At 42.1% G+C, this 13251-nt stretch overlaps 1 protein-coding gene across 3 annotated transcripts in view; it reads left to right on the top strand.

The window, feature by feature from the left end:
* The window catches only part of EFCAB6 (EF-hand calcium binding domain 6), a 101226-nt gene that overhangs the window by 24452 nt on the left and 63523 nt on the right, over window positions 1-13251 (top strand). For all 3 annotated transcript variants that reach the window (XR_014548613.1, XM_083615507.1, XM_083615506.1), the window contains exons 8-11: window positions 4033-4157; window positions 6404-6552; window positions 9745-9855; window positions 12181-12292. Coding sequence is in view for 2 of the 3 variants with exons in the window: in XM_083615507.1 (XP_083471633.1) it covers window positions 4033-4157; window positions 6404-6552; window positions 9745-9855; window positions 12181-12292 (497 nt within the window). In the remaining variant the exon portion in view is untranslated. The remainder of the gene's footprint in view (window positions 1-4032; window positions 4158-6403; window positions 6553-9744; window positions 9856-12180; window positions 12293-13251) is intronic.

Genomic DNA, 13251 nt, shown 5'->3' with positions numbered 1-13251 from the left:
GTATTTATTATTATACAGCATACTGGAGTGCCAACCTGAATATAATATTGTGGGGCCCAAGCAAGCCCAGCCCCACATAATTTATCACATGACACAGTGTGCACACACACCATTTGAATGGGAATACCCATCAACTTTGTGGGGGCCCACCCCCTCAAATATTTCATTGTGGGGGCCAAAGCCTCCATGGCCCCTACAAGCTGGCTCCTATTACAGCACGTGAGAGGGACGGAGGCTGATAATACGCTGTAGTTTAATAGCCACCTCAGTGACTGTGGCACTATTTCCTCTTGATAACAGAAAGACCCATACTGATTGCCCTTCTGGAAGGGATGTTTGACTCAAAATGTGTTGGCCATAAGCTGACAAAATTATGTGCACCTGTGTGGTTTCCTCTTCTCATCATTTTTTGAGGTGATATTTCAGCCAGAGAGCTGCCAGCCCGTGCTCCTAGCTTCTTTGAACTCTGCCATGTCTCATTTTTAGGAATTAAGCACCGTGCAGCCTCAGTTTTCAAAACTACAGTTGTAAAATGATTGTTACAAAACATATTCTACTGGGGAGAAAGGGAAACAGATGCAGATGGAACCAAGTTGGAAGGAAATAGCGGGTGCTAAGGGGAATGAGATTGATGCTTTAAGGTAGCTTGCAGAAATGGGCCAGATCCTCAAGGAAATGAGCACTTTCATTTCACTCCCACTGAAGTGGCTGAGCACTCAGAATACCTTGTGAGAGACTCTCTAGAGGCTGCAGCATTTAATGCTATATTCCAGTCTTGCCAGCCCCCAAACTAATGGAGAATCGTGACACTGAAATGTAACGGGGGTGGGGGTGGGTTCTCTTATTTTTCTTTTCCTTTAAAAAGTTTCTTTGGGGAACTTCCACGCAATTCTCTAAAATTGTGGAAGAAAAACATTTCCGTTTTTAGAAGCCGAGATCTCCTCCAAACTGCTACTTAAACTTCAGAACAGTATTAAATATTTTATTAGTTCCATTGACGTTTTGAACATGGATGACAGCAATAGCATTTTCCCATGCTAGTGCTGTAATATACACAAATATATTATGAGAGAAATGCAACATTGATCTTTTTTGGCATCATGCAAGGTTATGCAATTAAACCGTAGTCTTTACTAATACAAATCAAGGTCAGTGTAGAGATGGTTGAATAAAGTGAGCATCTACTCATGATGTACCGTATTTTTTGCACCATAACACTCACTTTTTTCCTCCTGGAAAGTAAGGGGAAATGTCTGTGCGTGTTATGGAGGGAATGCCTACGGGTGGCATGCCTACGGATTTTCCTCCTCTAAAAACTATGTGTGTGTTATGGTCGGGTGCGTGTTATAGAGCGAAAAATACGGTAGTTTAACTGGATTTTAAAACATAGTATGGAAGTTTTATCCTTCTCTTGGTATTGTCCATGGGAAGAAATCAGGAGCAGGCCTCTCTGCCCCTCCTGCCCCTTATAGTACTGTTTGCTTGCAGGGTATGCCTAGATTTTGTATGAAGATTAGGTGAAACTACTTTGCATAAATTGCTGGGAGCCTTCTAGCTACTTCTGTTCCCTTCACTCGCACAGTATTTTGGATTTTCTTAGAAAAGTAAGAAAAACATTTATAGTCTTTGCTATGGCTAAACTCCTTTCTTTTTCTAAGGTTTGATTTTCATAATACAACTGGCATGTTCGTTAAGGGAGGGAATTTTGTGCAAATAGCATGAAAATAGAAAGTGTTCCTCTGTTTTGATCCACGTCATGGGTGCTAGTTAGAGATCAGAACTTTGCCTTTGGGACTTGAGGAGTGTCTGCCCCGGGCTGCATGCTTCACCCCTAAACCCTGGACTAGAAGCAGCACCTCTTGGGGACTTGAAGCGTAACTGCTAGGAAGTCTGACCTCCTTGGACGCTGGCAATAGATCTCTGGTTCTTTTTGTGTTTCCTGGGGGCGGATTGAAGTGGAGGCCTCCAGAGCAGGGATGTCATAGAATTCTGCTCAAAGTAAATGCAGATATAGAGATTCCCTCTGTCCGTGTGTTTGCTCAGTGTTCAGAAAAGGAAGTCCCTGAAGTGACGAGTTTGCATTTGTTCACAGTGGGGTTTTCAAACCAGTAGATGACATGTAATTAATGATGTACTTTTTGACATGGCACAGTTGGGTTGATGTTATCATGCGACTCAATAGATATTTAGAACCCTGTGGGGTGATGGCTAATTGATGGGCTGTTAGCTGCTTCATTTACATTGAAAGTGAACAGACAGGAAAGTGAGTAACTGTGAAAAACAGAAGGTGTTTGTTTTTGGTTGATTGTGGGACTGCAAAGGTGTGAGAAAGTAATTGTTGCTTTTCCTATTTCTGAAGCATTGTTTGTTGTCAGAGGCAGCCTATATGCCAGTGGAATGCATCACTCATTATTTTCACATGGAGAAAAGTAATTTTTATTGTTACCTGAGCATATTATCTGTGTTCCTCCAAGAAGTCCCAGACTGTTTTGTCAAATGGGGGTGAACCATCTGAATTAGACTGCTCAATTCCAACCACTCTAAATATGCATTTTAAAAGTAAAATTTCATTCTTCTTTTTATTACAAACTTTACTGGAAGTTTTAAAAACAATTAGCAAGCAGAAAGTGTTGTCTTCCACGGCAAATACATGTACAGATGTTACGTTTTGTACGCACACAGCATCAAATCTGCCTTGGAAAATCTTTTATTTTATAGATTAAGCTGACATCCACAGGGTATACTTCGATCTAGAGCATTAAGATAATTTCTCCATAGTAGCTGCTGTGACTCTTTTCCTGATGCCTGATTGAGCGGAATTTGATGGGGTGACAAATTCATGCTGAATTGCAAAAATATAGGTAGTGAAAATGGCTGTAATCCTAACCCCCTCCTCCACCACCACCTCACACCATGCAATGTGACTTACTCTGAGTAGACATGGTTAGGTATGCAGCCATAGATGGATTTGTGACAGGCCATTAGCTACCTGGGATAACTCCGTTGGGAGAGCATGAGACTTAATCTCAGGGTTGTGGGTTTGAGTCTCATGTTAGACAAAAGATTCTCACACTGCAGGGGGTTGGACTAGATGACCCTCATGTTACCTTCCGACTCTACAATTATATGATTTGAAGATTGTACTTCATAACTTTGCATTTAAGATGACACCAAGTTCTTTGTTGGTTTTACCCCCTGGAACTGAACTTTGGAAAGGGGCATGTGGGAAAGACAGTTCATTTGTAAACATAATGCAGGATGGGGCACAGAACACAGCAAAGCAAAGACCCCCAAATACATAGAACACTGTCATAGCAAACAGCAGGGTGGAGAGCAATGTTTTGGGTGGAACTAGAACAGCAGCAGATTGAAACCAGCTCACTTTATGCTGAATGAATGATGGAACAGACATTACTAATTTGTCATTCTGCTACCAGTGGGAATCATCTGTGGCAGACCTGGAGTTTGGAATAGGCCTAAGCTTAACATTAGGAAATTCAGGACCAATCTGAATCCACCCCATATTAGCTCGCTTGTAGGCGAATCAGTTCTTAATTGACCCTGAGATGCTTGCCTATCTTTACTCAACTGGGCAAACTCCTAGAACAAATTTTCCTGGACAAATTTGTTGTGAAGAATTTCATTGCGTTTCATTCTCCTCCCTGCAAAGTCACCCCTCAACTGTCTACAATGCAAAAGAAGGGAGGCAGTTTTGAGCCTCTTTTGTCAATGATATCCATTTGTGCTGAACTTTCGGCCTTTCAAAATAGTGGCCGATCGCTCTCAGCCTCTGATTCTCATACAAAAATGTGGACACAGCAGCTAACACTGGTTTGTACATCATTGCAGCATGAAGTGAAATGATTCCATGCCCCACATTTGCAATATGAGATAGTTATGCTGCCAGGATTACTACTGGGGCAATGTATGTCAAATGCTTTGAACAGTCAAAAACAGTATATAAATGCTAAGTGGCGTAATATTAAAAGAATGCTAGTAGCAGTTTTGCTAAACTACAGTTTTCCTTAACAGCGCAGAACCAGAATGAGCCGCCTGAAAAAAAAGAAAGCACATCAAAACTACCCTTGGCAAATACAGCTGGATATAATTTGACAAAAATCCATCTAGATGACACTGCGAAGAGGTTTAGGGAAAAGGTGAGTCTGGTGAAAAATGCAAGGAAGTGTTTGTTTTTACACAGGTCAGCAGGTGAAGGCAAATTACTGGCATGTTGGTGTTGGAAATCCTCCATCAGTTCAGTACCATTGCAGCTTTGGTCAGTGATACATGGATTTTCACTCCTTTTTTCTTTTAACAAGCCCCTTTCCCATGCTAGGAATCAGGCCACTCCTCCTAAATATCTAGGAAATCATGAAAATACTTGGAAACAGAGGAAGCAGGGAAGTTAAGAAGGCAAGTAGCAAGTGAAGGTTCAGAAGTGTTATGGGGACAGGACACACAGGGCTACTGCAGTCTTATATAGGGCTCATTTAGTTAGTGCTAGATCTGGCCCTATCGTCAGGCAGGAACAGGAGATTTTGGTACCATTAAAGGGCAATAGATTCTCAGCGTTGCAAAGTTTTCATTTGAGTACCAGCATTAGGCAAAATGGGAGGAAGGAAAGGAAATGAGCAGAGCATTTGCTGGGGAGAAAGGGCCTTCAAGGAAATGTAGCTCTCAAGTCCTATGCATGCGGGGAGGAGGTTTTCCCAACTGATCAGGGTGTCAGGTCATGGTAATATTTGAAACAAGCGCCACCCATGTTGTGATGCAACACTCTTGTAATGCAGGGTTATAGCCACGTGGACACAATGCATCTTCACTCCGAGCCTTCCTAGTCCTTTGCAACACTTCAACTTTAGCTCGTTATCCTTGAATAAGTAGGTGTTTTTCTTAATCTAGTACTGGCCTATCTAATAATAGTATTATTATTATTAATAATAATAATAATAATAATAATAACTTTATTGTCATTGTACAACCTGGGTACAATGAAATTAAATGAGCCCCCCCCCCCAACACTCAATCTCTTATCGAACAACACACCACCTCGCAAGTCAATTTTGCTATGTTATTTATCGTTCAACAGCCTAACAGCCCACGGATAGAAGCTATTTTTTAGCCTGTTGGTACGGCTGATTATACTTCTATATCTCCTGCCTGAGGGTAGAAGATTAAAGAGGAGCTGGCTGGGGTGTGAGTCATCCCTGAGAATTTTTCTCACTCTCCTAAGGCAACAATCCCTTGCGATATCATCTAGCGGCCTCAGGGGACAGCCCATGATATTATGTGCTGTATGCACCACCCTCTGTAGAGACTTTCTGTCTGTGGCTGTCAGGCCAGCATACCACACTGTGATACAATATGAAAGGACACTTTCTATTGTGGACCAGTAGAAGGAGGTCATCAGTTGTTGTTTAACATTATTCTTTCGCAAGACCCTGAGGAAATGGAGTCTCTGTTGGGCCTTTCTGACCACCTGAGTTATGTTGATTTTCCAAGTGAGGTCCTCACTAAGGTAAACTCCCAGGAATTTAAAGGAGACTCTCTCCACACAGCCCCCCCCCGGATATACAATGGGGCAGGTTCCCCTCTCTTCCTCCAGAAGTCCAACACCATCTCCTTTGTCTTACTAATATTTAGGTGCAAGTTATTCTCTAAGCACCATGTAGATACTTTTTGAACCACCCCCCTAGCCTATACAAGTTGCTGATACAGATAGGGACCTGGGGATTCTGAGGTCCAGTTTCTTCCATACATTTCTCCCCATGCACTCGGATCAACACCACTGCTCCTTCAACAAGTTTGTGCCACCATCTGAGGTGTGGCATGAATGCAGTCGGCAGGGCTTTTTCATCCGAGTGGGAATAGGGCTTCATGTACAAAGTATAGGTTTAGGTATAGGTTGATGTATCTGAACACTGGCTCTACCCTGACAGCAAAAGCTTTAGAAGGGAGCAAATATGTGTTCAGACAACCTCTGCCATTTCTTATAATTTCTGTGTGCTCATTCACCCATAATGGTCTTAAGTATTTGTACAGTATGCTGTCCTGCTCACTGTGTACACCAACACTTTCCAATCATTTTCTAATTCCAATGGCGTGTTTTAATAATCCCAATTGTGGTGCTGATCGCTCCAGCTGGCTGGTTGTCTATGTGAACACTGAATAAATTCTTAGAAGATTCTTCCACTTCTGGAGCTCAGCTGCCTTGCCACTTGAACCTACGTGCGGAAGAAGACTGCGGTCAGTGAGGTTCTCAATTACACATTTGATGATTGGAGCCTGCAGGACAAGCTTTGAGATCATTTCCAGGAGAGGGGAGGTTGTGAGTCTTGTAAACTACTACTGCCTAAAAAAAAAAACCTTAGGAGGGAAACACTATAAATTGTATTCTTTACAGCTGCATGTAGTCTATGAGGACATTGTAAAAGCCTTCAGAGCATTTGATGTTGGACGGAGTGGATTTGTTACTCTGGAATATTTAAAATCAGTCCTTAGTACCTTTATATTTCCAATACAAAGTGATGTTTTTCAAGAGCTAATGAACAGGTAAGTGTTACGCTGTTTTTCCTTTAGATATATTCTACCAACACAGCCCTATTTCATCCTTTTGACATGTTGTTTTCATAATGCTGCTTGTTTGATCTGGTGATGTATTTCATAGATTTTGCTGTGTAGAACCTGAGGTCCAATTTGCAGGACCTTCCATGGTTGGCTATCCCTGCCACATCAGTGGAACAGTAAATGCTCCTAATTAGTTAACTCCATCCAGTTATTTGTGGCATTTTGACATTACTGAAGAAAGGAGCTTGATGAACCAGAATGGGATTTTCATAGCATCCCAGAATTGAAGAGTTGGAAGGGACCCCCAGGGTCATCTAGTCCAACCCCCTGCAATGCAGGAATCTCAACAAGCCGTCCCCAATCCAATTTGAAACCCTTCTTAGCTTTGCAAATGCTCTAGCAGTTTTACTGCTGCACCACTAGGAGGGGTTTATCTTATAAGCCATTTTGAGGGCTTCACTGAGGCTATAAGTCTTTACATATACATTTGTGTGTGTGTGTGTGTGTGTGTGTGTGTGTGTGTGTGTAAAAATAATATATCACAGCTATTTGGAAATACAAACATGAAACAAATGAAATAAAATAGTAAGACAGAATGTGTCCATTTGGATGGAATTCTAGTGAAATTGAATTCTGTGAAGTAGAAGAAAAGCATGAGCTGTGAAAATCAGTTCACAATTCATGATGTGCTCCTTTGAAGTTTAAATGCCTCACTGCTAATAAACATTTCATACTAGTGTGTGCTGAGGGAGAGTCTGAATCTGCCATGACCTTATTACATTGCACATTCACCAAATAAATCATAAATGACTTGGAGTAATTCAGTACCAACTGTAGTGAGGATCAATTACTTCTTTGCTGAAGATATTGCTGCTACTGTTCTGTCACTTCAATTTTTTTGCCCTTAAATGCATCCACATAATTGTGACAATCTCTGCTTACAGTTTTCCAGGGGGAACCTTTTCTCCTTCTAAGCATGGGAAAACACCGTGTCATTTTAATGATGCTATAAACAGAGGTGTCCTAGTCTGCAACTGATATTTCAGGTGATATTGCTCAGATAATGCAATTCCAAAGTTGTGAATTCAGTGACAAAGACCATCCTCTGGTTTTTTCAAGAATAAAAGTTAATCCTGTTGAAAAGATTTATAATGAATTTTGCCCTCTGCTCTGAGGGTGCTCAACGTATTGGGACCCTGCTTTTAAATATTTCTCCTGTTTTACATGAGGTGGTAGGGAAACATTTGTAATATTTATTACATGAATGTAATATTTATGCATGAACGTTTTATGGATGTCTCTTTTTTAGACATTTTAATGGTATAAAATCTTGAATTGTATATGATCAGCTCATGTTCTGCTGGAGAATATTTCTTAGAATGGTTTTGATTACCATGTAAAGGTCTCCCTTGCCCATTGCCTCTCCTTAATTTTGCCACTGAGGTCTGCTTAGCCTTGATTTCTGAAATGAAATAACCACGGAAAAGAGAGCAAACACTACAGCAAATAAAACTTTTTTGCGGTTCACAGGGCACATCCACCTAAAGTTGATTGCCATTTGTTTAGCCATAAGTATATGAATGTAAGTCCATGTTTGTCACCAGACCCTCACAGCTCTCAGGCCTAGAGTGTTTCATCCCTGGTGGCAGGTGTCCATAAAATACAGGGATTCTGTTGGTGTACTATCCACCAAAGCTGCCCAAATGTCTTTTAACTTGAGCTGGTAGAGGTAGTCTCAGAGTATCCTGAGCTTATTGATCCTCTCTATTAGAGCGAGTGGTCCCAGCCGCCATAGTTACGAATCCACACTTTTAAATATGTTTTGGACCAAATAACTATAACAACTCTTGAGCGATTGAGGACTTTGGGGGGCAAGGTGCTTGAGTGGCTGCACAATTTCTGACCCCAGGTGACGGAACAAATTCTCTAACCCCATTTCAACCTACTGCTTGGTTGCCTTGTTGGACGTGAGAAGGGTGAGTGATGGGGTAGTATAATGCTGTTGGTTCTCCTGGATCTCAAACATGGTATCTTCTAGATTGCCTGCCTGGGATGAAAATAAAGGTAAAGGTAAAGGGACCCCTGACAATTAAGTCCAGTTGCGAATGACTCTGGGGTTGCGGCGCTCATATCGCTTTACAGGCCAAGGGAGTTCCGCAGACAGTTTTTCTGGGTCATGTGGCCAGCATGACTAAGCCGCTTCTGGCAAAACCTATTTATCTACTTGCACTTTGACGTGCTTTCGAACTGCTAGGTGGGCAGGAGCTGGGACTGAACAATGGGAGCTCAACCCATCACGGGGATTCGGACCACTGACCTTTTGATTGGCAAGCCCAGGGGTGCAGTGGTTTAACCCACAGTGCCACCTGCGTCCCCTAGGGATGAAAATAAGGAGGCATCCTATTTGCCCTATTTGTGCTTCTGTTGCTCCCTAGTAGGAAGGTGGTCCTGGGGTGCTTGAGTTTGGTACCATGGTATTCCAAAGGGTACTATCTTGTCTTCTGTACTATTCAATGCCTACATGAAACTACTGGGTGAAGTTGTCTGTGATGTTTTACATCAGAATCAGAAGATTAGAGGTGATGAACCGGAGCCCAGGCTAATAAATGGAAACTTATTACGGGTAGCTGAAGCTACTGTTAGTTGATAGTTTTGGAGATATCACTGGTTCTGGACTGTGTTGCTCTTTCCTCCTTAAAGAACAGTTTCATAGCTTGAGTTGCTGTTAGATCCAGCTTATATTTTGGATGCCAAGGTGCCATTCATGCAAAGAAGAGCTATTCGTCAGCATAGACTGGTATAGCAACTGTAGCCCTTGCTACAGTTACAAGTACAAGATAACCTTGTTCAGCTATCAAAAGTTCGCATGCATATGTTTGTTGATAGTAACTGCATTGTCAGTGAAGTTGCCACCACAAAACAAAACAAAACGGAACTTTTCATATTGCTGACCAATGCCTTGAACACAGTGGTTTTCAGCTAAGGCAGCATGCAATATGCCAACTAAGAGTAGTAAAACCTATTCTACTGCCTCAGGGCCCCACCATCACATAGGACAATGTAGACTCAGATGACAGATTCTGTCCAGATTCATAACTCAGTTTTAATAATTTTCATGTAATTTTATTGATATAATACAATTTTTAAACATAAGTGCATTTTTTAAAAATTTACCAGGTTTGGAATAAAAATTTCCAAAAATATGGCATGGGAGAAATTTCTAGACAGGTTTCAAGACCCCATGACATTTGATACAAGCCTGGCAGCTCCTGCGAGGAAACACCACAGGTAAGAGAGGGGTTCCATTTGTTGCTCTTAGCCCACGGTTCTGCTGGGGTACCAACCTTGTGTTTGCCGCGGACGATACACTTGAAAACAGACCACAGCAAATCCTGGCTCCATCACAAGCATAACTGTGGTACTTGTGTTCATTCTATTAAATATTTTAGACATATAAGGTAAAGGTAAAGAGACCCCTGACCATTAGGTCCAGTCGTGGCTGACTCTGGGGTTACGGCGCTCATCTTGCTTTATTGGCCGAGGGAGCCGGCGTACAGCATGACTAAACCACTTCTGGTGAACCAGAGCAGTGCACGGAAACGCCGTTTACCTTCCCACCAGAGCGGTACCTATTTATCTATTTGCACTTTGACGTGCTTTCGAACTGCTAGGTTGGCAGGAGCAGGGACCGAGCAACGGAAGCTCACCCCGTTGCGGGGATTCGAACCGCCAACCTTCTGATCGGCAAGTCCTAGGCTCTGTGGTTTAACCCACAGCGCCACCCACGTTCCTATTTTAGACATACATAACACTTAAAACTTCATAGGAGGTGTTTACCCATGTCTCAAGAAGTCCAAGAAATAATTTGAAACCTTGTTCCTCAAATAATTTGCTGCAGTGGTTTTAAGACTTTCTACTATCACTGGCTTGCTTACCCCCATGTTTTATGGAATCCCTGTGCCTGTTTAGGATTGTGGGTCCTCTCTTACTTTGTGTGAACTGGTAGTGTGATCTGGAAAACACCCAACACACTCCTGCATCTGCCTGTTGCAGGGAAATATCAGGAAAGGTTGATCCTAATCAAGTTGTCCTACAGGAACCTTCTCCAATGTTGTGCCCACCCCCAAGATGCTTTGGACACTAACTTTTCATCAGCCCCAGCCATCATAGTCATGTTAAAGGGGAATGTGCCCACCATTACTGATCTTTCATTGAGGAACCCCTAGTAAGCTTCTCAAGAACCTCACACAGTTTGAAAACCACTGCTTTGTAGTATATGGTTGTCACCCGGAGGCTGTGTTTTGGAGACCCTGTTCTTAGCTTTCATGCAATTGCATAAGCTTACTGTAGACATTAAATATATTTAGTTATTTATATGACATTTTTCTCACAGCTGTGACCAAAGTAGTCCGCAGCAAGCTATAAGCTTATGATAAAAATACGTAACATTTGAAAAAAACAGCTTGTTATATAAACCATACATACATACAGAACATACCGTATTTTTTGCTCTATAAGACGCACTTTTTCCCTCCTAAAAAGTAAGGGGAAATGTGTGTGCGTCTTATGGAGTGAATGCAGGCTGCACAGCTATCCCAGAAGCCAGAACAGCAAGAGGGATTGCTGCTTTCACTGCGCAGCGATCCCTCTTGCTGTTCTGGCTTCTGGGATTCAGATTTTTTTTTTCTTGTTTTCTTCCTCCAAAAAATAGGTGCATCTTATGGTCTGGTGCGTCTTATAGAGCGAAAAATACGGTACATACACAAATACATTTGAACAAGGGAACAAAAACAATTCACTATACTTAGGATAAATTCAGTATTATTATATAATGATCTAGACTTAATGCATAAGAAGTAGAGAACAAAATCAAAAGTAACAAGCCAATAAAAAAATAAAAATAAAACTTATTCATGATTAGACAAACCTATCATTTGACCACATTTGGGAATACTGTCACCCCAAAAAGGATGTAGCAGGGCTGGCAAAGCTTCAGAAAAGGGCAACCCAAATGATGAAGGGGATAGAGAAACTGCCCCGTGGGGGGAGGCTGCAGCATTTAGGGGTTTTAGTGTAGGAAAAAGGCAGATAAGAAGCAACATGATAAAAGTGTATAAAATTCTGATCTGTATGGAGAGAATCAATAGAGAAAAGTTTTTTTCCTCACTCTTTCATAACACTAGAATTTGTGGACTCCCAACAAAGCTGAGTGTTGGACAATTCAGGACAGACAAGAATGTCTTCACACAGCCCTATCCTGGCTCCCACTCTCAGACACAGCACTTGGACTCCTGGCTCAATGGTACCCGAAAGCATTATTCCACTGCACTGTCTAGATACAGATCAAGATACTGGTTACAGTGATGGCCAAACTTGGCCCGCCAGCTGTTTCTGGACTACAATTCCCATCATCCCTAGCTAACAGGACCGGTGGTCAGGGATGATGGGAATTGTAGTCCCAAGTTAGAAGTTCAAAGCAGAGCTTTGGCTACCTAAGAAGTTCAAAGCAGAGCTTTGGCTACATGGCTACCTAAGACATCGTCTCAACACCTAACATGCCTCCTTTGTTCTCATTTTGAGGAGTGAATTCAAGTTGCTGTCTTCTTCTTACAGAATAAGAAAATTGGACCAAGATGTATCGAGTGACCGTATTCTCTTGAAGCTGCATGGACATATTCAAGATGCTTATTTATCTCTGAAGAAGGCCTTCCTTATGCTGGACAGAGTGAGAGCGGTTGCTTATGAATGCTACCTATCTTTTCTTTGCTTCCCCTGGGAGGCCCTTCATATATCTTTAATTCTCATCTCAATATTTTAGCTGCACCGGGTTTGCCTCACAGTGATGCATTATTATGTGTAATAATAACCCATGCAGCAGTAGGCCCATAGAAATTCTGGGAGACCCTAGGCTTAGGCCCAAGCTATCTGAAAGATCATTTCCCCTCATATGAACCAATCCAGGTTCTGAGACCTTCAGGAGAGGCCCTTTTCTTGGCCCTGCCTCCCTCATAGGCACACATGGTGGGGACCCAGACTCTGGAAGACCCTCCCTGGAGAAGCCAGACTGGCTCCCTCCTTGTCCTATGCAAGCTGGTGAAGACCTCCTTGTTCCAACAGGCTTTTGGGAACTGAGGGCTTGTAATGAAAGGGCTGGATGTGCTGTTTCCATTGTAATTATCTGTATAATTTTAATATACCATTCATATCTCCAGCTATAGCTATATCTGTATATTAATGTTTAATTGTTTTTTAATAATTCCCCCTGCCCTGTGAATTTCGCTGTTCTTATTTCACCTGTAAACCACTTTGAGTCCCTGGCAGGAAGTAAGGTGGGGTATAAATAAATTTATACTACTAATAAGCCTAGACTGAGAGGGGTCCTCATACTTCAGTGTGAAACAGCAAGAACCAAAGCACAGGCGGTCTCATATGCTACATTTAAAGTTGTCTGATTTTTGTTAAATAATTTTCATTACATAGAACTTAATCATAGAATCACAGAGTCATAGAATTGTGGAGTTGGAAGGGATCCAAGGGTCATCTAGTCCAACCCTCTGTAATGCGGGAATCTCAACTAGATCATACATGGCCGGTGGCCATCCAACCTCGGCTTAAAAAGCTCCAAGGAAGGAGAGTCCTCACCCTCCCCAGACAGAGAGTCCACTCTATAATGTAGCCATCAGC

Source organism: Podarcis filfolensis (assembly GCF_964270895.1).
Source record: "Podarcis filfolensis genome assembly, chromosome: 5".
In the NCBI taxonomy this organism is placed as follows: domain Eukaryota; kingdom Metazoa; phylum Chordata; class Lepidosauria; order Squamata; family Lacertidae; genus Podarcis; species Podarcis filfolensis.
This window is presented reverse-complemented; position numbering and strand designations above follow the sequence as displayed.